The sequence below is a fragment of the Giraffa tippelskirchi genome, chromosome 12, assembly GCF_054371585.1.
Source record: "Giraffa tippelskirchi isolate mGirTip1 chromosome 12, T2T-mGirTip1v1.2.pri, whole genome shotgun sequence".
Classification (NCBI taxonomy): Eukaryota; Metazoa; Chordata; class Mammalia; order Artiodactyla; family Giraffidae; genus Giraffa; species Giraffa tippelskirchi.
The window spans coordinates 96,700,338-96,727,827 of record NC_137286.1 but is presented as its reverse complement, the minus strand read 5'-3'; the positions used below and the strand labels follow the sequence as shown (position 1 = coordinate 96,727,827).

The following is a 27,490-nucleotide window of genomic DNA, read 5'->3' as shown; positions in this document are numbered from 1 at the left end:
ATCTAGATTCTTGTTTTTTTTCTCCTTCCTCTTTTTTTTTTTTTCTTTTTGAATATCTTGGAAAGGTAGTATCTTTTCAAAAGAATATGTAGGTGAGAAAAAAGAGGTAAAATTTAAAGGCCAGGATGGTGATAGGAAGTCTTGCATTGACTAGGTAAATACCCTTGACTTATTTAAATCTGCCCTTTCCTCTAGACCAGAGGTTTTCTGTCTTGGATTCACATTATAATTTGTTGCTGCTGTTTAGTTGCTAAGTTGTGTCCAACTCTTTTGCAACCCCATGGACTGTAGTCTGTCCTTGGAATTTCCTAGGCAAGAATACTGGAGTGGGTTGCTATTTCCTTCTCCAAGGGATCTTTCCCACGCAGGGATGGAACCCGTATCTCCTGCACTGCAGGCGGATTCTTTACCACTGAACCACCAGGGAAGCCCCACATTATAGTCACCCAGCAGCCTTTAAAATTCCTGATGTCCAGGCCAGTGAGGATCAGTATCAGAAACTCTAGAGGCAAAACCCAGGCATCAGACCGCATCCTATCGACCTACTAAGCTTTGTGCTACAGACTTCTTTGAGTCTCAGTTTCATCATCAGGAAAATAGTTGAAAGTAGAACACAGATTTGTAGCTTTATAACACTGAGATGGACCTTAACCTATGGTATGAGGAGAATAACATGAGGTAAGATATAAAAACTTTGAAAATAAAAATCGAATAACAGGGGAGCTCCATGGCAGTCCAGTGGTTAAGAGTTCACCCTCTTTCCAATGCAGGGGGTGTGGGTTTGATCCCTGGTTAGAGAGTTAAGATCTCACATGCCTCCTGGCCATAAAACCGAACATAAAATACAGAAGAAATACTCTAACAAATTCAATAAAGATTTTTTTTTTAAATCCAGTAACAACAATCTATTTGAAATATAATGCTGATAATTTAATCCTAATTACAAACAAGAAAGCACTTTGGAACTGTCATTTAAGCTTATAAACTTAATCACTAACCTGCATTTTTCTACCAACAAATTGTCATTTGGAGAAAAAGTGACTCAACCTTATTCCTAATCCCTGGAATGGTCCAGATATACTATTGTCTATTCCACTCTCATATGTGCCTAAATCATATGGTTCCCCACTAGATGAGTATAAGGTAAATAATCTTAGCCAGGGCAGTAAGTGTTGGTATTTTGCAGCTACGTTAAGAGAAGGCTGTGACACTGGAGAACACAACAAGCTGATAATCACATAATCTATGTGGAGTTCAGAGCACACAAACAGGATCATTGTTTTGGATGAAGGGTTTCGTCCTTAATCCAGTTTCTCATACACCTGTGTTGATCACAGTTTGCATTTCATCAGTACGTAGCCACAGATGATGGAGTCACTGCCTGCTTCAGACTCAAAGTCTCCAAACATTTACCAAGTACCTACAGAGTACAAGCACCTGAGATTGTCTGCTCAGGCCCTTCATATATGGTGAAAGAAAGTGAAAGTTGCTCAGTCGTGTCCGACTCTTTGTGATCCCATGGACTATACAGTCCATGGAATTCACCAGGCCGGAATACTGGAGTGGGTAGCCTTTTCCTTCTCCAGGGGATCTTCCCAACCCAGGGAATGAACCCAGGTCTCCCACATTGCAGGCTGAATCTTTACCAGCTGAGCCAAAAGGGAAGCCCAAGAATACTGGAGTGGGTAGACGATCCCTTCTCCAGGAGATCTTCCCGACCCAGGAATCGAACCGGGGTCTCCTGCATTGCTGGTGGATTCTTGACCAACTGAGCTATGGTGACGATGGCGTAAAATGACCATCCCCAGGTTACCCACGGTCAGCCAGAGCTCCTTCCAGGGGTCTGCAGCCCTCTCCCAGACACCTGGCTGCACACTGATGCTGCCTTCATCCCTCTGGCTCCTGGGAGCCATCCACTGAGAGGCCTCATTCACGACTCCTCTGACAGCAGAGCAGAGGTCCAGACACCGAGGAGCACCCAGAGTGGATAAAGAATAATGGGGGCCTAGAGGAAGCACCTTGAGTAACGTTAAAACAAGCGACCCTTGTTGACTAGATTTTTTTCAGTTCTCTTGCCCTCATGCTCTGCTCACTGTTTCATAAGAGACTGCCTTTTCAGTTCCAAGTGTGCCAGGTGAAAAGGGCATCATAAAGCAATAGAGAAAATCAGGACAAACGGCAACGTGGGAAGAGCTTTCTGCCGACTTCCTTCGGGCTTCCTTCCTTACAATTATTATTACATTCTCTACCCCTCCCTGCTCCCCGCTTAGGTGGCATCTGCTGTGGTGATCAGATACAATTTGATCGACAAATGCAAAATGTCTTGCTACCTGGGCTTCCTTTTACATTCCTAATTTATTTATTTTGATCGGTGTTGTTCGTTTATTGTACTCAGAGACCCCAACAAATACTAAATGCTGGCTGTGAACACTTGGATACATATTTTTTTCATTTGTTATTTTGAGACAAAATAATCAGTTTTTTGACTAGTTACTACATAATTTCAAAACTTGAGCAGTCACTTTACACATTTGTGTTTTTGCTAAAATCGCTATTTCTGTTAGAATTTAAAATCTGTTAGAATTATATTAAAAGGTATTTAAAATTTTTAAATCTCCTAGATAATGCGTTAAATGTTATCCTTTCCTTTTATTTTAAATAGTTTTATTTATTTGTATGTTTATTTTTCATTATTCTTCATTGCTGCCTGGGCTTCTCTCTACTTGCAGCAAGCAGGGGCTACTCTCTAGTTGTGGTGTGTGGGCTTCTCTCGTTGCGGAGCACAGGCTCTAGGGTGAGTGGGCTCAGGAGCTGCGGCTCCTGGGCTCTAGAGCACAGGCTGAGCAGTGGTGCACCGGCTTAGTTGCTCCAAGGCACGTGGGATCCTCCCAGATCAGGGATGGACCCTGTGTCCCCTGCATTGGCAGGCAGATTCTTTATCACTGAGCCACTGGGGAAGTCTTAAGTTCGTTTCTCTACCCAACTGAGTTGGAATATATTGATGTAGGGTCATTTGCTTTGCAGTCAGGGTGAGGGATTATTTTGTTTCCAGTAGCATCCCGGAGAAGGCAATGGCAACCCACTCCAGTGTTCTTGCCTGGAGAATCCCAGGGACGGGGGAGCCTGGTGGGCTGCCGTCTATGGGGTCGCACAGAGTCGGACACGACTGAAGCGACTTAGCAGCAGCAGCAGCATCCCAGGCACCTCACATGTGCCTCCCCTGTTCACAAAGTTCTCTTAGAGCAAACATCCATATCCTGCCTCAGCTGGCGCTGCCTGAAGTCTCTTCCCAGCCTCCTCCAGGAAGAAGGTCTGACTCCTTGTCCTCCGGGAAGCCTTCCTTCCAACCTCCTCACAGAGTCCGGCGGGGGTGGCCCTTCTCCCACTGCCAAGTTTTATCAGACTGAACTCCTGGAGGGCAGGCCTGGTAGGCGGTGGTCCTCTGATGAAAATGTATTTTGGATCTAAAATGGCTGTTTGTAACCTATGAACCTCTTTCCTCCACGGCTTTCTGTGAGCCTTCCATGGTGGTGTTTCAAATTCAGATTTTCCACTGTATTCTCTGTGGTCACACTCTGAATGTTTCCAGTGCTAACATGCAGGGTGACAGTTTGAGGACCATGGGCTTTTAATTAGCACATAGATCAGTCCCAAACAACTGCTGCCACCAGGAGAGCCTGCAGCTGGCCTGTGCCTCTTCCACCCTGGACGGCTAAGGGAGAGGCACCATGACCCAGTTTGGAAAGACTGCACCCTTGCGTGACCAACTGTTATAGCACTCACTCTTCTGCAGCATTCGCAGTGCGTTCTTGTATAACAGAGAGAGGGGCAGATGCAGTGTGGTGCAGGACTTGGAGTGAGGATGCCTGGTTGTGAATCGTGCTTCAGTCACAAGCCCAGCTACTTTGGAAAAGTCATCCCTCGTAGCCTCTGCCTTTTCATTTGTAAAATGGGCATAACAATACCTACCCTGCCTATCTTGTAGGCTCCTTATTAGATTTGCAAGGGATGCTTCCTAACCTTTCCAGCTTCATATAAAAGGAGAACTTTTGCTCAGCACCATGGGGGTAAATGCTAAGGTTGTAAAGCTGGAGATGACGGCTCCTGGACTCTGCCTGACTGTCCCCTCCCCAAGGGCTGTGAGGATGCATCTTTACACATCTGTACACCAGTTGGGAAGCTCTGCTGTGTCCAAACAGTTAACAAACCTTAGCCATATACCCATACATGCTCACATTCCTATATATTCTCCGTTCATATGCTGCTGCTGTTGCTGCTAAGTCGCTTCAGTCGTGTCCGACTCTGTGCGACCCCATAGATGGCAGCCCACCAGGCTCCGCCATCCCCGGGATTCTCCAGGCAAGAATACTGGAGTGGGTTGCCATTTCCTTCTCCAGTGCACGAAAGGGAAAAGTAAAAGTGAAGTCACTCAGCCGTGCCTACCAGGCTCCTCCATCCATGGGATTTTCCAGGCAAGAGTACTGGAGTGGGGTGCCATTGCCTTCTCCCTCCCTTCATATAGATAGATATAAAACCTCCCAGGACTTCCCTGGTGGTCTAGTGGTTAAGAATCCACCTGCCGATGCAGGGGACACGGGTTTGATCCCTGGTCCGGGAAGATTCCACACGCTGCCGGGGAACTAAGCCCGTGCATCACAACAAAGAGAAGCCACTGCGATGAGAAGCCTGTGTACCAGCCACTAGAGAGTATAGCCTCCACTTGCCGCAACTAGAGAAAGCTCATGTGCAGCAAGGAAAGCACAGCACATCCAAAAAAAAAAAAAGGAATAAGTAAAAAAAAAACCAAAACAACAAAAAACCCTCCCTGTGGGGTGGGAGGAACCAGGTTCAGATGTGTAAAGTGCTGAACCTAGGCCCATGGCCATCAAGTGGCAGAAAATGAACAAGATCCCAAGCTCCTGTCACCTCAGGTAGAATCTGTCTCGACACTGCGCTTTCAATCATAACCTCATCCTCAGTCATTAGTTACCTTGGGAAAACACACCCACCCAACCAGCCACCAAAGTGGTAATTCAGAGAAATGGAATATTTTGTTGCCTTCATTTTACAGCCAGATCCTTCAAAGCACTGGCAAAATTCATATCAATGAGAACTGATGATGTTACACTTGCCCATGTCTGCATCTATATCCAAATCTATGTCTGTCTTCTGTTCTGACCGCAAAAATTGTTAGACCCAAGAACGGACTTCCACACATGTCAATAAGGGCTGTAACAGCCCCTGGGTTAGATGGTGCTGGTGGTGAAGAATCTGCCTGCCAATTCAGGAGACTTTAAGAGGTGCAGGTTAGATCCCTGGGTCAGGAAGATCCACTGGAATAGGAAATGGTACCCCACTCCTGTATTCAAATGAGCAGAGGAGCCTGGTGGGCTCCAGTCCACGGGGTCGCAAAGAGTTGGACAAGACTGATTGAGCACGCACACAGGGTTATAAATTAATTTATGTGAGATGCTTAAAATGGTACTGGGCAGACACTATAAGCTAAGCACTCTGTTAGTATTTATTATGATGATGATTCAAAACAAACCTTATCAATCAGTTAGAAAGAGAGAGAGGATCAAAAAATAATGACTCTGCTCTGGAGACTTCTTTCACAACTAAAGAAATATCATCAGATCCTTGTACTCAAATAGCAGCAGCAGCACCTGGGAGCTTTTAGAAATCTAGAGCATCACATCTCCGACATCACCATCTGCATTTTAATAAGACCCTCAGGTGACTTGTGAGCACAGGCACTTTTGAGAAGTGCTGCCCTGGAGAACTCCAGGGCTGGTGCAGAGACCCTTGGGTCACTGGTAGTTTTGGTTAGAAAACGATGCAAAAGCAGCACTGACTCAGAAAATCTGCTCTGTCTTATTGATGGACTCAGTCCTAATCTGGACCAGAGAATGTAGGTTGCAGAGTGGGGGGTGGCGCCCATGTGCAATCCCACCCCCCACCCCCACGGAAGGCAGTCCCATCTGAATCAAATGAAATGCTTTGTGCAAGGGACCGTGAGAACACATGTCAGCACAGATACATCAGAGGCCCTCGTGGAACAAGGCTGAGATCCTGGAACTGTTCTGGCATGTTTGAGGGGGAGGAACAGACGCAAACACAACACTTGAAACAGGAGGCAACATCATTAGGAAAGTTGTGATTTGAGAAAGGGAGGTTTAGGAGTAAATACAGGGAAGGGAGGGAGTCACTTACGTTAACCCAGGGATGTTCGAGGACCTGTACGGCCGAAAATCGCTGATCGACATCCACCAACAGCATCATAGTAATGAGCTCCTGTGAACAGAAACATCTGATGCTGTTTGTTCTAACACTGAAAGTAAAAACTGGCGTGTTTTCAAATGCAGAGGTTCTCTTTTATCTTGGAAAAGCATTTGTAAAAGCTCTAACCTTAAATATATCAACTCAACTTACCTGTAGCCACCTTTTAAAGGAAAGGTGAATATTTGGAATTAAAAAGATACACCTTGTAGTTGAGGGAAAAGTATAAAGTGAAATATTTAAAATCAATTTCATAAAAATGTTTTTAGTAGAAGGAAATAAAGTACACAAGTGAAAGAATTAATATTTCTTTCTTTGTCTAGCATTTTGCACTTTAAAGACAGAGGCCTAAATTAATTTAATATAGAAATCACATTTTTAAAACCCCTTAACTAAATTTTCACTTTGCCAGCTGGAAGAAAAAATGGATTTTTTTCCTCCTAACTGCAAGAGCATATTTGGGTTTGAAAGAAAGGAATGAGGAAAGACATACAGAATTGCCAACAGCTAGTTGGTAAAATAGAAACTGTTCTTTAGCAGCCAAAGAATTCAGAGGAAATATGTTAAAAATGATTCACACATTTCCAGAACAATCAATAAAAGTAAAATAGAACCATTAAGAAACAAATTATTGAATGGTTCTGAAATTAATGCATCTCTGCCATGAGCTCAAATTGATTTGCACCAGAAGAGCACAGCTTGGGATTTAATGATGAAGTCTGTCAGACATTTGTCTCCTCTGGATTAGAAGTCCCCATGGAACAACATGGCTAGGTAACACATTACCTGGTCCCTCACCTGCACGGGGTCTGAATACTGCTCCACAGCAGGAGTCCTTTATCCCAGTGATGCACAGATCCGACCTGTCCTCTCTAACTTGGGCCAGGACTTAACTAAAGCGACTACTGTGTGTGTGATGCTCTTTGCAGGGAGCCAGGACTTACCTAAAGCAACTACTGTGTGTGTGATGCTCTTTACAAGGAGCCAGGACTTAACTAAAGCGACTACTGTGTGTGTGATGCTCTTTGCAAGGAGCCAGGACTTAACTAAAGCGACTACTGTGTGTGTGATGCTCTTTGCAGGGTGCCGAGCGGCTGCAGGAGATGCCCTCTGCTCTCCAGTTACGGGGTGACAGCACTGGGACTTGGGCACATTCCTAAAGAGCCTGCTCCACCCCCACCTCTGCAGCCACTAACATCCCATCTCCTTTCACCTCTGTGGCTCTTCTTGGACACTTCTCTCAACTCCACACATTTTCCTATGTCCAGAGGTAGATTCCTGGACAGCTGAAGAAAATGAGAGATTTGGGCCCGGTGTGTACCATTTACTATGGAAAGTGGCTGGGCCTAAGAAGTCAGATTTAAAATTGACCTTACACTCAGGATACAGCCAAAGAAGAAAACAGGGACTCTGAATAATCAACAGATAATTAGTTGCCAACATCAGTTTTGCAAAAACTTAAGTCAATGCTTTGGAGAAGGCAATGGCACCCCACTCCAGTACTCTTGCATGGAAAATCCCATGGACGGAGGAGCCTGGTAGGCTACAGTCCATGGGGTCGCTAAGAGTTGGATACGACTGAGCGACTTCACTTTCACTTTTCCCTTTCATGCACTGGAGAAGGAAATGGCAACCCACTCCATTATTCTTGCCTGGAGAATCCCAGGGACGGTGGAGTCTGGTAGGCTGCCATCTATGGGGTCGCACAGAGTCGGACATGACTGAAGCGACTTAGCAGCAGCAGCAGCAAGTCAATGCTTGGAGACATAAACTTAAGGAATCAACTAAAAACTTGTCTTTTTTTAATCTCAGAGTCTACTAATGTCTCTGTGTAAGATTTTCATAGTTTTCTTAGGGGTTGCTCTTTTAATGACAAAAACAATATGCTTTGTTCGTCACTGCCTCTAAATCCTGGCTGTCTTCCAAGGTCCAAGTTACACCATAGCTTCCCCACAGTGTCTTTCTTGGTCATTTTAACTCATGTTGAGCACCTTCACTTTGACTGCCTAACAGGTCATTTAATTCACTCATTCTTTTATCCATTCATTCAGTATATGTTGAGTATCAGTTATGTCACTATTTAGGCACTGAGGTATAGTAATGAATACAATAGACAAAAATCCTTGTCTTGATGGAATTTGCATTCTAATGAGGAGAGTTAGAAAATGAACTCCACAAACTGGATATATCCAACTATCTATATCTAGGTAGTGAAAGTGAAAGTCACTCAGTTGTTTCTGACTCTTTCCGACTCCATGGACTATACAGTCCATGGAATTCTCCAGGAATACTGGAGTGGGTAGCCTTTCCCTTCTCCAGGGGATCTTCCCAACCCAGAGATCGAACCCAGGTCTCCTGCATTGCAGGTGGATTCTTTACCAGCTGAGCCACAAGGGAAGCCCAAGAATTCTGGAGTGGGTAGATATCTAGGTAGGCAGACAGATACAGACAGGTAGTTAGATGGTAGACCAGATGGATATAACAGTGTAAGTGTTACAGAGGAATATGAAGCAAAGGACAATAATGTCAGCCAGGTAGGGGTTCAGAGCTGCAACTGGAAATAAGATGCTCTAGGAAAGCTTCACTGAGAAGATGACATCAAGTCAAGACCTCAAAGAGGTGAAACAATAACCTATATGGAAATCTGAGGTGGCCTCAAGCCCGGTGTGGGCAGAGCAGAGCTAAAGCCTACAGCAGTGCAACTGGAGTGACCACAGCGAGTGATGGGCCAGGGAGGCAGAGGCACTTGACGAGGTGGACGACTTGAAGACTGTGAATGCTTGGGAAGGCTAGTAATTATGACTAAAATGCATACAGAAAGCATATTTACCATATCATTTGTTTCTTTGCACAGGATGATTCAGAATCAATAACTCCACAGAGACACAGGCTATAAGGAAGAGGAAGGCACTGGAAGCCAAAACCTACCTTTGCAGAATCGGAGACGTTATCCCAGTATGGAGAAGGGAAGTCCACTTGCCCCATCAAAATCTGATCAAAAAGCACCTCCTGGTCGTCACCGCTTCTGTTTAGACGGAAGACAATAACAAGGAATAAACACAGGAAAATGCCAACTCACGGTATGTCTTTTCATCCTTATGCATTGGAGGCCTTCCTTCCCCCGTAAATGTGTAAAACATGTGTTTTTAAGCAATTCAAAATGTCAGTATGGAACTGTTTTGGCAAATTAAGAAAGAATGAGTTTTTAAATTACATGAGAAAGATTTATGGAAGGCATGTAAACTAGCGTGCACAACATGGAAAAAGTAACAAGTCCTCATTAAGCAAAAGGTAGTAAAGTTATGTTCTTTAACACAGCATTACGCTCTTTTCCTGCTACAGCCTCCTTTATGAACGGAGGCTGAATGGACCATTCAGAGAAAGGACAAATGCTTTGTGGGTGCTGAATAAAGGATCACTGCCCATACCCACGGAACGGAGGGAAACCACACAGCAAGATGTAAGTAATGACACCAGCCGCCCAGATGTCCACCTTGAGGCCATATCTGAAAAGGTAAGTGATGTCGCCGTTAGCAAAGTTGGGCCAGGACAAATTACAGAGCATGGTAAAATGGATGATTCTGCTATCATAAACCAAACACCAAACCAAGCAAAAATTTAAAAAAATCCACAGCTTACACTAAACTACAACCCACTGGCTAAACAAAATTCAAGAAAAGAATAATAATTAAAAAAGAGACAATTTAAGACACATGATTAAAAATCAAAGTAATGCTAGGGTCATATCTAAATATCAGTAAGTGCACAGTTTCAGCAACAATGCTTATTATGGTCATATCGTTTGTTTTTTTAATTATTATTTTTTATGAAGGGTGTAATTGCTTTACAATGTTGTGTTAGTTTCTGCTATACAATGAAATGAGTTGGTTGTATGTATACATATATACCCCCCTCTTGGCCCTCTCTCCCACCTTGCCTCCATCCCCATCTAGGTCATTGCAGAGCACTGAGCTGAGCTCCCTGTGCTATACAGCAGTTTCCCACCAGTTACCTGTTTTACACGTTAGTGTATATATTAATATGTCAATTCTAATCTCCCATTTTGTCCCACCCTCCCCTTATCCCCTTGGGTCTGTAAGTCCATTGTCTATGTCTCATTATATCAGATTTAAGACACAGACCCTTGAGACAATTTAGCTCCCAAATTTTAGGAATAATAATTACACATAAGACATTCTCTAATCTATAAAGCACTGGCATACATTATCTGATTTTGTTTTCCCAACAACTCTGTAACTCGTACAGGACAAGTATTAGTGCCTGTTTTATAAGAAAGAAAACCTAAGTTCAGAGGGGTAAATAATTTGGCTCAAGATCACACAATTAGTGGCACAGCTGAGTTCCAACCAATGTCTTCAGGACCCAACCAAATTCTTCTGCCCCACACCACTCCTCCCCAGTGGGCCATCAGAGCACCCACCGGAGCATCGCCTGAGGTGGTGCCTCGGAGGAGGTCAGGCGTGGCCACAGATGTGGCTCCCAATCAAATCTGATGAATAAGAAAGTCCTCATTACCCTGCGTTGGGGATTTCTCTTCTCATCTGTTCTGTGTTTCTGCCTTTTCAGTCTATGCGTCTATAGTACAAGTAGAAAAACTACCTGCAGCCGTCACAGGGGAAGATACTATCTTGAGTGCTAGGTGTGGGTTGGTGCCATTCATGAGAAGAAATGGAGGGCTGTCTCTTCTTGCTCTCCCACCCTTCCCCTATCCTTCTGTTTAAGGACAGCGTTCAGAACCCTGCCAGTAATCCTCGGCAAGAAATGGGGCTTACTGAAAAAGCCGTTTGCCCACCTGGTCCTGGAGTTCAAATGCTGACTCAGCTACTGTCAGGCGCTTATATCAGTCATCAGAGTTTTTTTATATGCAAAATGGGGATTATATCATCTACCAGAAGAGTAAGAATTAAATAAAGGAGTTTAGCACCTAGCATATGGTACTAGGTCATTAGTAAGCATTAGGCCACCTTACCATCTCCCTTGATTCTAGAGATTTTCTTTAATCTGTGTTGGCTGCACTCAGAAACAAGCCAACTCCCAGCGGCCCTCTGATGCCTGAGGGTGTTTGTGCTGCACAGATAGTCCATGAGCCGCTAAGTGGACCAAAGTAGGACTGGAACTGGAGAATAAGGAGAGCTTAGGAGAAGTAACCGCAGGGACTGTACTCATTCCATACAGCAACGTCTGTTTCTTTTATCTCCCAAAGCTAGTTAATTACCATCACTCTATGTTTCTCTGTTAATTTGAATATTTTTTTACTAAGGGGTTAATAATGGCTGTTCTACCTTTAACAAAGGCCAAAAGGAAGGCTTAAGCAAGACTGCAGTAATTGGCAACCTGATTGGGAAAACAAAAAAAAATGGCTTCCACTTTTCAAGTTTAAAAAAAAAAAGTGAAAAATAGCTGATAGCTAGTTCTGTTTGGATGCAACAGAGCACTATTTCATCTATTCTCAAAGCAGACTATGTTGCAAGCACATCACTGCAATAAACACATGAAAAGCATTTACCCAGTCTCTGCAATGATTTCGGGAGCCACGTATGTCGGGGTACCACACACGGTATACAGGGGGCCATCTACAATGGTGGCCAGTCCAAAGTCACCCAGCTTCAGTGATTTGCTGCCATCTTGGTGTTCATACACCTAAAATAAAAATTAAAAGTGAAACTGCCTTAAAAAATAAGGACATTGTGGTGTAAATTTAATATATGTTGACCTTAAACAAACAGACTGCCAGATATTTCTCTAGCAAACATGGATTTATTCAGGATCAGCAGAGAATTACAATTCGAAGTCTGTACCCACAGCAAGTTACCTCCAAGTCCCCACATGGCAAGGGAAGGAAATGCATTTACAGAGAGGAACAGGAGTGGGAGGACTATGGAAACAGAGAGTCCATGGCTTTTCATTGGCTGAGTCCTTGCCAGGAAAGAAGAGGAGTCTCTCTTCTTCCTGTTGGGCTCAATTATGGTCACAGGACATGAGAGCTCCCCCTCTGGTCTGCTGACTATTAATAATTGTGATTTCAGTTTATCAATTTTTTTACATTTATTTCTCATAAAATAAAAACTCAGGCAACTATGCAGGGGTATACAGACAAGAACATCTTTATATTACTGCAGAATTAAGAACATGACAAACATCCAGGAAATGAAAGTTCATTAAATTATGGTACGTTCATACAGTGGGAGGCTACAGGACTATTAGAATGGTGATGTGAGTTTACATTTATTGAAATGAGTTCGATTTGGGAAGTGAGGACAGACTTCTGACTGGTTGCATAAAATGTCTATTAAAGAAAAAAATATGTACTAAGAAAAATGTCTGGAAGGACACTATATTGGTGTGTCTGTCTCTGAGTGGTAAGATTATAGGAGATTTTTTTCCTTTTGATTATCTGTATTTGATGTTTGCTGCAATGCAAATTGATTTGCAGAACACAATGAAATATAGAAATGTAGATTTTGTGCTAAAAAACAAAAAAATATAGATTTTGTGTTTAGTGCAAAAATATTCAATTTATGAAAATAATTACGTCTTCATTTTAATGTATCAGAAGCTTTAAAGATGCAGTTCTTTAGTAAATGGAACAAAAAATCTACACATCTATTAAAACACCTGCCCCATATTTCCAACAAGATCTATTTATATTTTTTATTAATAATTGAAAGGGGCATTAACATTTCATTTCACCTGTGGCAATTTGGAAAGATTTATCAGGTACAGAGTCAGCATTCTGTCCAGTTTTCCTTATTAAGGCAGTAATAAGTCTTTCACCTTATTATAGTCTTTCTCTAATCTTTCAGCCAACAACTCAAGAAAAGGATGCATGTGACCACAGGAAAGTATTTACACTGCTTTAATTCTAGCCCACAATCAAACAAAATGGATCTGTTCTAAACAGTATTCCAAACAACGTCTGTTATTTTAAAGAAAGTATCAAAGGGCATTCAGAATTCTAATTCAGAGCCTTCCACTGGAATCAATAAGATACAGAAAAGAGAACCACAGTGAAAAGCTAGTATTCCCAGCGAAGGCAGTCACCAGGAGATGCCTCAAGGAAACAGTGAAGTTCTTCACGTACATCAAAATAATTCTTCCAGCCCATCGAGGCCTGCATGTGCCCCTGTTATTGCTCTATGATCATCTGTACTTGGTACAGCAGTTTGAACCTCGTGCACAGCAAGGCACATCTCCACACATCAGGAGCATGGCTACCGTTCACACACCGTGTCTGCTCTCCTTTGCAAAAAGTAGATTCACTTCTCATTTCACTGTGGCATCAAGTGCAGATGTTTGGCCAGCTAAGTTGCAGTATCAGCAATGATCATTTGGATCTAACTGTTTTGGCAGGAAAAAAGGCAGCCAGAGCCTCCTCTCTGGAGAGACTGTCTTTTCTGGGCAGGAAATGTTTGTTCACATTTTCTCCATACTCGGAACACAGAGTCCTCTCCCTGAGGGCTCAGCCACAGTCAAATGCGGGCTGCCCTTAGGCAGGTATCCAGAGGCTTGGGCGGCCACCTGCAGTTGGGCTGTTAGGGCAAGGACAGCTGTATGTCCCCTAAGGATGTGGCTTTGTCCACTGGCCTCTGAGATGGACACCGTCATCCCTACTTTAATGAAGTGGCCATCCAGCCCTGGTCGGCATAAGCAAGTTTGAATCACGGACCCTGAGGTATCAGAGATGCAAAACATAGTATCCTCCCTGACTTAAACCCTCTCAGGCAAAAGAAATCCCTAAATTGTAGTCTTAGCATGTCAGCCATTCAGGTCGTCCAAATGACAAGCAAATGTTTTTCATGAAAAGAAATCTGAGCTGGAAACACCTAGTGGATCATCTAGTTTATTTCCCAGACAGAGCAGAATTGTTTACTTCCCTAATTCCATTTTGTTACCAACAATCTCTTCAAAATGCAAAATAACTTCTTGCTTTGATGTTCTGTTAGGTCCAAACATTCATGGTGACTGTTTTGTGAGGTTGTGCAGATTTCAAATTACACAACTCCATTTACACAGAGATTTTGTGGCTTGTTTCTAAACATACTATCCATAATCACCCAATTCTATTCAAAAGTTGGACAAAGGCAGATGTTGGCAGATGCAGTTATAAGCAACATTTTAATTCTGAATATGATCACGTAATTCTCCTCCATGTACCAAAGGGTTTATTAAGCATCTACATTTTAATAGGAATTCCATTTTACATATAGCCATATGCCAATTATATTTAATGTAGCTAAGCAATAAAGTTCAAAGCTTTAATAACTAAGAAAAACCACTAAAGACTTACCTAAAATAAAGAAAATGAAAATTATTTAATGATAAAAATAAAAGTAAACCAGCATCGTTTAAATGAAATACATAGAATCTATCATTTTAATGTTTTCATCTCTCTTTAATCACTACTATGCTTCTCTCTTTTTTTAACTTTGAAAACCATAGAGTAGAATTTTAATGAACATATAAAGAGATTAAAGTGATGTTTAGGAGAGGCAATAAGAGCTAAGAGACAAAGGCCTAATCCATGTAATTGAAAACATTTCTAGACCCAAGTACATTTGAAATGCTTCAGCAAAATGTTTTTGCAGGTGAATAAATGTCCAGGCCTCTCATTTGGAATTCTGTTTAACTTACTTACCATCAGGCAGGGCAGGAAACAAGGTTGCTTTGGGTTTTTCTCTGTCAACACTTGGGGAGAAGGATATAGAAGAGTATATCGTCATGTTTCCCTTCCTCCCGTGGGAGAGAGCCTTCCCTAAGTGCTATTGGATTGGCCAAAAAAAATCGTGTTTTTTCCATAAGAGTATACAGCAAACCCGAACAAACTTTTTGGCCAACCCATCACAACGGGCATCTCACAACTGGGCTCCCGAGAGCTCCTGCTGCCACCTGAGCTGTACTCACCTTACCTCTCCCCCAGCCGTTTACAGCAGAGCAGGAATAAGGCCACTTTAAAATGTAGTTAAAACTTTTGTTAAAAATCACAGATTGTGAAATGCATGTGGTTCAAATGTGTGTGTGTGTGTGTGTGTGTGTGTGTGAGAACACACACAATCTTCACAAAACCATCTCCAGAAAGTATTTTACCAAATGGCAGCTATAAATTCACTTTGAACTAAGTTTTTAATTAAACGTTAGGAGTCAGAAAAGCTTCTAACATGTTCACATCGAAAACATGGTGTCCATGGCGTCTCCCACTCTAGGAATTGAGTTCCTTAGCTTGTTTCCTCATCCTGACCTTCTTTCAGAAAGAACCTTAACAGTCTGCAAGTATAAGTTTGGGCAGCCTGACCTAGCAAGTGGGATTCTGGTTTAAGAACTTTTTGCTGTAACTGTATTTTAAAGTCTCTATAAAACATGCCCCACATATGAGGTGGGGGTACATTAATTGTCAATCAAAGAGTATTCACAACATGAGATATAATTTAATGTTCATCCAGGCCCTTTAAATACTATAGATGTTCCCCCATATTTTAAACACCGAGGGGCTATTAAAGAGATGGGGATTAGTGCAAATTACCCAGTATGTAGTGCTTTCACTGTTTTAACTAAGCAATAAAACTGTGTAATTGCACAACACTAATTGAATGCAGCTACACATAATTGTGGGCTGCCATATGTATCCTATTACCATAAAGACTGTCAGTATTTTGTAAGCTACTCTTGTGATCATTGCAGATGGCTACAGTCAGAAAAGTTGTTCTCTAGGGTTTATTATATGGCTATAAAGACATCCCATGATTTGACAGACTAAATGTGTTAAATGGCAACAATTATGAAAAAGGTTCCAATTAAAAGCTGAAGGCATGTCCTACCAAGAATAGACCTAGTGAAAGGTCAGGTACATAGGTTTTTGGTATTCTGCTATTTTATACAGGATTTTCTTTTTTAAAGGAGAGTTTTATTTTTGTTTCTTTTTCATTTATATGGGGTTTCGCAGTAGCCGTAACTTGCTAAACAGTAGATTTGGGGCATATGCCTGATCTCCCTTGGATGAGAAACTGAGACCATTTGAAAAAGTTATTTGAAAAACTAAAAGATTTAATACAGAGTCATAAAATGCAGCCGGTGACCATAAAATAATATGAAAATTCACAGATAACCTGAACCCAGTCAAATGGTTTCTGAGATTCCCATAATAGAGAACTAAAAGCTGACTAATATAACAGATGTGTTGGAACAAACAATTTTCAATGATAATATGAATAATATGAATTCAAGGATAAACCTGTAGAAATATTGGCTAATGAATTGTCAGGAACCACTGAAATTTCTTCACAGAGGAGCTCAATAGGTACTAAAAATTACTTCACCAGATAGAATTTAACAAAACTGGCATGAAATTGACAAAGCCATGACAAAAAAGTGAATTTACTTTTTAACAAATATGGTATCTTTTAAAAAAGACATTGATTTTTCTTCTAGCCACAGAATATGGCCTTTATGACACTTTCTAAAAACAGTGGATTAACTCTAAACCTTTAAGAAGTGAAGTATAACAACATTTATGCAGGGAATTACTTAGCAAAATGTGTTTTATGCTCCACATACTTGAGAATTAAGCCTCCTAAAAAAACCTTAATTCTTAAAAAAAAATTCATTTTATACCCACATGTAAAATCTTTATGAAACAAAAATTATGTGAAATAATAAAAATAACAAAAGGTGTACAGAAGTCAGAAGAGGCGTGGCATCATAAGCAGAAAAAATAAAACAGCTTTTCAAAGTGTTACCCTAGAGATGTCTTTGAAGATGGAGAAGTGAATGGAAATTCCAGGAAACCTGACTCTCATCCCTGCTTTAAAATAGTCATGAAACTATCTGGAAAGGAGTTCTATGCAGCTGCAGCGAGATACAGCAAACATGCACATTCCTGACTCTATAGTGATTGTACATCCCAGAATTCTGTTATAACTGGGAATTCAGTGTCACTGCAGTTTTTAAAAACTGTTACATTTTTGTCACACAAGTAGTATCCACTATGTCATTGTTGGAAAACTGGAAAAGACAGATAATATTACAGAGAGAAAAGAATTAAACTCACCTGCAATCTTGACACCTAGAAATAACCATTGTTCAACGTTTGGGTGTATGAACTTCCAAAACTTTCTTTCTCTCTCTTTCCTGTTCTTTTTCTCACTGGACAGCATACCCTGAGCGCATGCCCCAGTGAATAAGCATACATGTGTATCATGATTTTCAGTGCCTGCTGAGTAGTCCATTGTATGGATGCAACAAAATAATAACCCGCCAGACTACTGCCCACTGCCATTTACTGAGCCCCGGCCAGGCCTCATGTCGAGGACTTCATGCTTAACATCCCACTTAATGTTCATAACAACTCTGTTACATACTATCAGCTGATATTTTTGCAGATGAAAAATACTGAGGCTCCGAGATGTTAAGCAACTTGCCAAATGTTACACAGCTAATAAATGGTAGAGCCAGAACTTAAGTTCAGGCATGTTCAAGTCCATGATTCTAACCAGTATGTCCTCCTGCCTCCCCATTGTGCCAATATCAGTGCCCTGACCTAAGTTATTTCTATATATACATTTTTCCTTTTCATGCTAAAAAACACTGAGATGACCATCCTTATGTATGTATACATGTCTGATTTTTTTTCTCTTTAGGTCACATTTCTAAAAGTAGAATTACCTGACCACAGAGTTCATATTATTTAAGGCTGTAGTTACGTATTATCAGAAGAGTTCCATCAAGTTAATCTTATACCGAGTCATATGAAACAACTGGTATCCTTGTAAATTTGCCAACCATGCATATTATTATTTATTGTTAATCTTTGCTAGTCCAATAAGGCCATGTCATTTAAAAAATAATTTTATTTACTTATTTATTTATAGCTGTGTTGGGTCTTTGTTGCTGCGTGGACTTTTCTCTAGTTGTGGTGAGCAAGGGCTTACTCTCTAGTTGTGGTATGAGGGCTTCTCATCGCAGTGGCTTCTCTTGTTGTGGACCACAGGCTCTAGGGCACACGGGCTTCAGTAGTTACGGCCTGAGGGTTTAGAAATTGAGGCTCCCAGGGTCCAGAGCACAGGCTCAACAGTTGTGGTGCATGGGCTTAGTTACTCTGTGGCAAGTGGGATCTTCCCGGGTCAGGGATCAAACCTGCGTCTCCTGCATTGGCAGGCGGATTCTTTACCACTGAGCCACCAGGGAAGCCCTTTAAAATGAAGTGAATGATGTTATTCTATGCCACAGTGACAGAGGCATGGGCGGTGGAGCAGACAGATGCTGACCCGCCCAGAGACACTGTACTTTTACTTCCTGTCTTCTTCCCCCTGGTGGAATCACAGGTCCTAGGAGAAGTGAAAGTGAAAGTGGCTCAGTAGTGTCCGCCCCTTTGCGATCTCATGGACTGTACAGTCCCTGGAATTCTCTCGGCCAGAATACTGGACTAGGTAGACTTTCCTTTGGAGAAAGGTCCTCGGTAAATGCTTAGTATAATAACTGGCATATTACTGTAGTAAATCATGTTTGGGGAAAATGTTTTTTTTCTTCTGTCTTCCCTCAACTTTTATCCAAATGCAGATAGAGGGACTTTATTTCTTTCCTAACATTTTCAGTCACTCAGTCGTGTCTGACTCTTTGCAGCCCTACGGACTGTAGCCTGCCAGGCTCCTCTGTCCATTGAATGTTCCAGGCAAGAATACTGGAGTGCGTTGCCATTTCCTGCTCCAGGGATCAAACTCACATCTCTGGCATCTCCTGCACTGGCAGGCACAATTTTTTTTTTTTACCACTAGTGCCACCTGGAAAAACAAGCATTCCATTTCTGCTGGGGGACTTCAGTGATTAAAAGCTACTGACTTTTCAAACAGATGTAATTGTTAGAAAGTTTTTCCTTACGTCAACCTCAAATCTGTCATTAACGTCTTCTCTTTAGTTCGAGTTCAGTGTCTCATATGCAGCACAGAAAAGGTCGCCCGTCTTCCCTCCGGCAGCCTCTGCTGGACCGCTCTGCTGCACTCTCCACGTGTCTGGGTCCCACCCCATGGAGGTCACGTGGCACGAGAGGACAGAGGACTCTTGAGAGCGATGCTCTTTCAGTGAAAGCGTCTAAGGGCACGTTGCTCTTTTTAGCAGTCATGTCACACTGACTCTCGTAATGAACTTGTTATGGTCAATGAACAGCCTTTAAACTAGCCCAAGTTTTCCCATTACTGTTTTTCCACAATGGTCATTAAAACAACTATACCAAAACGGACCTAGTCCATAGGGACATATGTTTTTAACGCTCATTAAACTCCTTTTTACTGGTCTGGGACACCTTTATGGAGCCAAAGATAGTTGCAGATCTCAGTTCTGTTATTACTATGTAGAATACATCATCTGGACTCACTGGTAATGGTGATAAGGGTGGGGCCAGTGACAGACTCCTGTGAGATCCATGGCTCCCTTCCTTAGGGTGATCCCCAGTCCATTCATCCACACTCTGGTGGCTCAAGTTCATCTTGCAGATCTATTCAACTGTCTTTGTTTATGACCTCTACTGTCCATCTGTGGCACTGGCCTTATCCACCAGTGGAGTGAGCTATCTGATCACAAAATGAGTTTACCTGAGGATTAAGACAGAAGGAAATCCATTATTTGGTAAACTCAGTGTTGACTTGAACTAAGAAGAGCAGGAATACAACCTCTGGTCATCACTAAGGGAAAATAAGATAATTTATTCCTAGATTCAACTCATTTTGTGAAAATGCAGGCCATTAGCTGCACATGCCACTTTGACGGGCAGCGAAGAACAGGCACAAACACCTCAACAGAGTTTCTAAAAGGAATTTTCTGACTTAGAGAAGCAGTTTCCCTGAGAAACTGCTTTTTCCCAAACAGTATTTAGGAGTTTGGAAGCAAAAAGATTTTTGAACAGAAAATTTTTTTATATTTCAAGAAAATTACTGTGTTTGTTTCTGGAATCTAATGTAAAACTAGTGATGTCAGTTATATTTTTGCCAGTAGGACTTTAATTTTCCTAAGGAGAAGGCATCTGCGTATACATTTAAAAAAGACGGTCCCAGCTCACTGCAAGAAACAGGCTGCTACTGATGCTTTTTGCTGCCAAGGGTACAAGCTTGCCATCTAGTGGTGACTCATGTAAATGGAAAGCGGTTGATCTTAGGCCATTTCTGTTTTGTTTTAAAGCAAAAGGTTCCTTTTTGTCATAAACTATCACGTCACATGCGATGCACACAATGGTTCATGCATAAATGTAGAGGGGGAAGCTCTGTACTTACTCCCCTCCCTTCAGAAAGGTTTAGTCTGCAGCCAACGTGGGTCCTTAATGTAACAGATGAATTGAGAAATGACTAGGGCTTGGCATGTTTGTTTGGCTGCATTGTGTCTTAGTTGCGGTATGTGGGATGTTTAGTTGTGGCAAGTGAGATTTAGTTCCCTGACCAGCGATAGAACCCCGGGCCCCTGCATTGGGAGTGTGGAGTCGCCATTCACTCACTCTCTCATCTAATCCACCCTCTCATCCACCTGTCACTCATCCACAGCATCTAAGGACCAGGCCTGATACAGCAAAAGAATCACATAAAATCACTGACACAATATACTAATTAATAAAATAAGGACTTAGTAACAACGCAATAATAAAATTATAAGAGCTATTTCTATTAGGTCAGCTCCCAGTTTTCACCTAAAATATGACTGGAAACATCACTGTACATGTGTTTGTTTTTTTTTTCCATTAAAATGTCTTGATCATTAAGTACTCAGAGTTGAATAAATCATTCACAGGATCAATACAGATCCCAAAGGCCAAACTACAATATTTTTATATTGCTCTTTAAGAATTTAAAATAAAAGAGTTCTCAAAGTTTTTGCTTATACAATGATACTATATATAAAATGAAATCTATAGCTGAAATGCCTACAAATGTAATACATAATTATTTGCTACTTATTATAAACACTAAACACTTATGAAGCAAAAATTTATCAGCAGTCTAACAATTTAGGGTTTTTTTTTTTTTTTTGAGATCTCTTCATAAAATAGTAATGCAAAGTGTATAGCAGGGCCTTTTTTATTTAAGTTTCCAGTAGTTAGAAATGGATTGAAACTCTCTGCATTAAATTTATTATAGCATTTTTCAAAAAATAGTTTCTGGCTCTACATTTTTCCATTAGATGGTAAATCCATGCCTGGGTAAATAGTGACACTTTAAAAGCAATGTCAAAAATGATGAAAGATGATTGTTACAACTTACAGTTTTAAACAGCTTCATTTTTAGGGATAATTTAATTTTTATTACAAATAAAAGGGGAATAAAAGAGAAGGGAATTGTCACATGGTATCTCTTTATCTTCATAAAGTCCCCTTAAAGGAGACCCAAAGGAGTTAAGTATCTTGTTCAAGGTCAGAGGATCACCCAATGTAAGAGTAAAGCCCTTGGCTTTGAACTTTTGTCCATCTGACTGTAAATTCTGAGTATGTGATTTTGTGTCTCCCATGACGATTCTTCTTATTTCCACATAAAGGTCAACAGAATGTGAAATTAATATAAGTCTCAAGGGCAATTAGTAATGTCATCCTAATTTTGTTATAATTATTCTATTCTTCTACCTCGTTTATCCCATAATAGCTTTATCCCTGCAAAGCTCGCCAATCCTTACTACTCTCCTATAGAAAGAAATGACTATACTGGAGAAGCAGAATTACTTTAGTTTTTCATATATATACATATATTTTAAACCTGAATTATGAATGACTGCAATGGTGTGTGTTTATATATATATATATTTTTTCTCATTTCATATATATGTTTCTCATTCTTAAATCAGAAAAGAAAGGAAAAAGGAGAGAATTTCTTTTTTCTTTTTTGGGTACTTTAAAGTAAAATATGTTCAAACAAGCACAGTACTTTCAAAGTATCCTGCAAATTGTCATTTTAGTAACAGCACACTGCTCTGTAACCGTTTATGTCATTTATAGAAATAGTGCTCTGGTGAGAAGCAGGTGAACAATGGGAAAATGAGACTTTAATTTTCCATCACTGAATTTTCTGAGCTTAGAGAAATTTTTAAACAAAGGCTCAGTTGTAAGTCCGTTCCCGTGAGACAATCCTACATAAGTCAGGACACAGGAAGAATGAGTGCAGACGAGGGGAAATTGCTGCCATTTATGGAGGCAACTATGCAGAAGAGAATGTTTAGGCTACTGTGGAGATGTGGAATTTGAGGGCCAATTAAGTCAGAACTCCATCATCTGACCTCTGCCACCCTCATTAGCCAGCAGCTCCAAGATTACTAACCTAATTGCAATTAACTGCTTGTATATGTATTTCTTTCTTTTCAACACTTACTTTTATTTGGCTATGCCGGGTCTTAGTTACAGCATGTGGGATCTAGTTCCTTGACCAAGGATTGAACCTAGGCCACCTGCACTGCGAGCTCAGAATCTTAGCCACTGGACCACAGGGAAGTCCCTATGTATGTATTTTTTAAACACCTATTTTTCCTACTTGAATGTCCCTCCACGGAGGCGTACGTCTTCCTGTTCCCTGACACAGTCCTTGGCATAGGGCAAGCAAGCAGTAAACCTCTCTCCCCAGGTCCCACTTTACATAGTCTAGTGGTTGAAAGTCTGAGGTTTGGAGTGGAGCACAGCTAGGTTGTGACCCTGACTCCTCCACTTAAGAGTGATGATGGTCTTGAGTGGGTCTGTCAACTTCTAGGCACCCAGTTTGCTCACCTCTGAAATGGGACAGTAATAGACTTTATCCCACATGGCTGTTGTGAAGATGAAATGAGATACTGAGTGTAAAGTCTTAGCACGGGGTGAGCACAGAGGTGAGACTCCATAGCAGCAGATCTTGGCAGTCATTACTGGGAATGGGAGTTGGGTTGTTCATCTGCTTTTATTGTATTTTTCGCTGCACCGGGTCTTTGTGGCATGCGGGATCCAGGTCCCTGACCAGGGATTGAACCTGGGCCCCGTGTATTGGGAGCTTAGAGTCTTAGCCACTGGACTGCCAGGGAAGTTCCTGTTCATCTGCTTTTAAACTTGAAAGTTCACTGAGATCACGTGGGGGAGCTGGCGGCAATGCAGACCTGCACCCTGTCACCAGTCACCAGATTCTGATTTGGTGGGGCTGCAGGGAAGCTCAGAAATTTACATTTTTAACCAGCATCTGGGAGTAATTCTGATGCAGGGCGTCTCTGGACCACCCTTGGAGAAACACTGCTTTAGAAAGAGAATCCTCATTTCCCAGATTTCCGAAGAGATGGACAAACTAATAGTCAAGTAATACATGACTCTTTGGGTTGGATAATGAAAGTAAAAGAACAATTAGCATCTGGAGGCAGGGAGAAATTGAATATATTTCATTAAAATTCCACCCTGAATAGCCAACAAAATTTATATTGCTCCCATATTCACTACTGACAGCTCCCTGATGCCCAGTCTCTGTCCCCTTAATTCTTTCAATACCGTCCCCTTAACAATGAGATCAAGAGAGCACGTGGGGGGCTGGTAAGAATGTCTCTGATCTGTAAAATCAGTCTTCATCATGATCATTTTTATGCTGAGGGGCTGGTGTCTTGAAAACTCACAATGAAGTTTATCCTTTTAGCTTTTAGATCGGATTATTGGGATGTAAATTGGGAGACCAAGTCTAAAAGGCCTTCCATTTTCTTTTTTTTTCCTCCAAGTAAAAGCTTTCTAACACCAAAGTGCAATCGATAAGTCATGCAAGTGTAAATGCTCCTCATGACTGTGTTGGCCTGGTCCACGGTCTTAACCACAGCCTGAGATTTCCTGAGTTCTTTTCCTGTCCCCCTGCCTCGGGTTTTTATTTGCTAAAAAGTTAAGTGCTCCTAATGGTACATTAACCCTGACAGATCAACTTAAAAGACCAGTTTCCAGCTAGTTACTGAAGGCCAGCTGGAAACTAGCCTTTAAGGGTTTTTTGTTTTGTTTTTTAAGAAAATGAAAAAGAAGGAAGAGAAGTGTTCATATTCACTCATGGATGAATGCTAGGGCTCAGGACACCCTGAAGTCGGAACCCTTCTTACCAGCAGATTCTCTGGTTTGATGTCACGGTGGACGATGTTGAGGCTGTGCAGGTATTTGATGGCGCTGGCCAGGTTGTACAGCATCCCACTGGCATCTCGTTCAGTGTACTTGTTAGTGGAGGTGATGGCATCGAAGAGGTCTCCTCCCTGAGAGAGAACAGCAGAAGGAAAAGTGGATTAACAGATGGTCCGGTGGGGCCCAGCCTGGAGAGGCGCCCGACATGCTATAAATGGACTGAAGGATGCGCGTGGGGTTTCTGGGTTCCAAGAGCTTTCCCTATCACCTCCCTCTCAAAGGCCCAGGAACCCTATGGTGATTTCTGCCCCCACTGCGAGAGCCAGTGACATTTCCTCCAGAGCTCAAAGGAAGGTGGAGAGGATTCTCTGCCATTAAACTCCCAACTGGGGGTGGGGAAGCGGAGCTGGGTCTCCAGGGCAGAGACCTTGGGGCACTGGGTATCCTGGCGGCATGTGCTACACCAACTGCCAGCAGAAGTTCAAATTCATAATCCCAAATCTCCTGAAATGAGAAACATACCACAAACTACACCCTGAACAAAATGTTCTGCTGCCCTGTGAACTTCACAGACACACACACAATTCTCATCATTCTCTGGGTTTAGGTCTCTTGGAGTGGGCGTCATGTCTTCTTTTTCAATAATGTGCCTCCTTGTAAGGAACAGAGAAAACGACCAGAAACTGTCACTCCAGAGATGAAAGAGAAAGAGAGGGAGGAGGATAGAGACATTTCAAAGAAAGTTTTCTAGGTCCATTACTCTTCCGAACTTGTGTTTCTACTGTTCTGTGGTAATTTATTGTTATCTGGTGAAGCAAAGATTTCAGGCTCCAATTTTAGATCCATTTATTTGAAGCTCTTTCAGAGAAGTTAGGTCTGATTTACTGACAATGTGTGCATCCTTTTTGCACACGAGGCCCCAAAGAGCCAAGCTCCCCCCGCCCCCGCCGAGGCTGACTGTGTTCATCTGTTACCTAAAGGGCTAAGAGATTTAATTTTTTTTTTAAATAGCAAACACAAACTAGAGCACCTGTAGGCTGACCATTTTCAAACCCCACTCCCTAACCTGGCCCTCTGTGACCCTGTACAATCCCCGCTTGGGGGAGGGGTATCTTCCACTGACCCTCAGCCTCAGCAGTCCCTGAACTAAGCAGATACATTTTTTTTTTTTCAAAATGAACACTGTCTCTCTCCGTGTTCCGTCTCTCAAAGGCAAGGCTGTGCAGCTTTGCAGTTGTTTCTGTGCCACCCGGGGAGACGGGGTTTGCACTGCGGTCCACGTGAACAGCACCCCTGACCGTGTACAGGGCCATAGGAGGTGACCCTGCCAAGACTCCACCATTGTCCTTGTTGTCTAAACTCAAGAGAGCCTGTAATCTCATTCCTCCTTCTTCACCTTCAACAAAGCAGTCAACAGAGCCTCTTAGTCCTGCTCTAAAACCTGCCGCTGACACAGCCTTCTGGGCTGTCTCAGGCTCTTAATCCAAAGACCTTGTGTACGATCACCACCTCCCACACCGCAGGTCAATGTTTCCTATCTTTCACTCGCCGTGAAATCAGCATTCTGTCCCCGTGGCTCGCCCTGCTCTGCCCCCAGCCTTCACTCCAACTTGCTTAACCTCATCTCCCATCTCACCTGGAGCAGCTGCCTTTGTGCTCCACGTAGCGTGTCTTCCCTGGTCCCCCAGACAGACCAGACCCTCCCCCGACTCTGCACCCCAGGCCCATCCCAGAGTCCCCTCCACGCCCTTTGTCTTTCTTGCTCCCGTTGATTTCTCAGTGCCGGCCCAGGGGCTGCCCCTACACAAGGCCTTCCTTCCTCTGGACACGCAGGCAGTGTGCACACGTTCACTTCTGCAGCTAGAAGTCTAAAGTCCCGTCATTGGTACTTATGGAATTTCACCTGTAAGAATGGTTTTACTGTTCAGTCACTTCACTGTTTTGTAGAACACAGACCTTATTTATCCAATGGCATCAGGCCAACCTGGGCCCCCTGACGGACTCTCAGGGTTTGACAAGCTAAATTCCTCATGGGGGTGTCATGGGAGCTTTTCAGGTCAAACATGGGCTGGCCTTCTCTTCTGAGATGCTTTCAGACTTGGCCTCACAGCCATTCTTGGTCAGATTAAATGCAAGGGTACGACAGAGTGGTGGAGAAGGGAATAGTGACCCACTCCAGTATTTTTGCCTGGAGAATTCCATGACAGAGGAGCTTGGTGGGCTATGAAGTTCATGGGGTTGCAAAGTATTAGACACACACACACACACACACACACACACACACACAAAAATTTTGTGAATGATGAAATTGACCTTTCTTGGTTGGAATAAGCGATTAACATTTTTATCTCCCTCAATCTCAACCATGACCATAAACTGGTGTTACTACAAACTAAAAAGCCTTCGCCCTTAGAGAAAAAAGTCTCAACTTGAAGTAGGAAAAAAAACAGACTTTATCTATAAATATAGATTAATCACTAAGTTAAAAGAAGGCCAATAGGTCTAAAACAAAGGAAGTATGAAGAATGAAAGTTTAAAGTTCCTAGAATGAACATTTTTCTATACAGTAAATGATGACCATTATATCTACTACTGTGGGCAGGAATCGCTTAGAAGAAATGGGGTAGCCATCATGGTCAACAAAAGAGTCCGAAATGCAGTACTTGGATGCAATCTCAAAAACAACAGAGTGATCTCTGTTCGTTTCCAAGGCAAACCATTCAATATCACAGTAATCCAAGCCTATGCCCCAACCAGTAATGCTGAAGAAGCTGAAGTTGAACGGTTCTGTGAAGACCTACAAGACCTTTTAGAACTAACACCCAAAAGACATGTCCTTTTCATTATAGGGGACTGGAATGCAAAAGTAGGAAGTCAAGAAACACCTGGAGTAACAGGCAAATTTGGCCTTGGAGTACAGAATGAAGCAGGGCAAAGGCTAGTAGAGTTTTGCCAAGAGAACTCACTGGTCATAGCAAACAACCTCTTCCAACAACACAAGAGAAGACTCTACACATGGACATCACCAGATGGTCAACACCGAAATCAGACTGATTATATTCTTTGCAGCCAAAGATGGAGAAGCTCTATACAGTCAGCAAAAACAAGACCGGGAACTGACTGTGGCTCACATCATGA

At 42.2% G+C, this 27,490-nt stretch overlaps 1 protein-coding gene across 3 annotated transcripts in view; it reads right to left on the bottom strand.

Annotated features, from left to right (window-relative positions):
- The window catches only part of DCLK1 (doublecortin like kinase 1), a 345,430-nt gene that overhangs the window by 27,885 nt on the left and 290,055 nt on the right, over positions 1-27,490 (bottom strand). For all 3 annotated transcript variants that reach the window (XM_081551840.1, XM_081551841.1, XM_081551839.1), the window contains exons 11-15: positions 24,337-24,483; positions 11,807-11,940; positions 9,708-9,785; positions 9,208-9,304; positions 6,214-6,294 (exon numbers count right to left, since the gene is read on the bottom strand). In XM_081551840.1, coding sequence (XP_081407966.1) covers positions 6,214-6,294; positions 9,208-9,304; positions 9,708-9,785; positions 11,807-11,940; positions 24,337-24,483 — 537 coding nt within the window. The remainder of the gene's footprint in view (positions 1-6,213; positions 6,295-9,207; positions 9,305-9,707; positions 9,786-11,806; positions 11,941-24,336; positions 24,484-27,490) is intronic.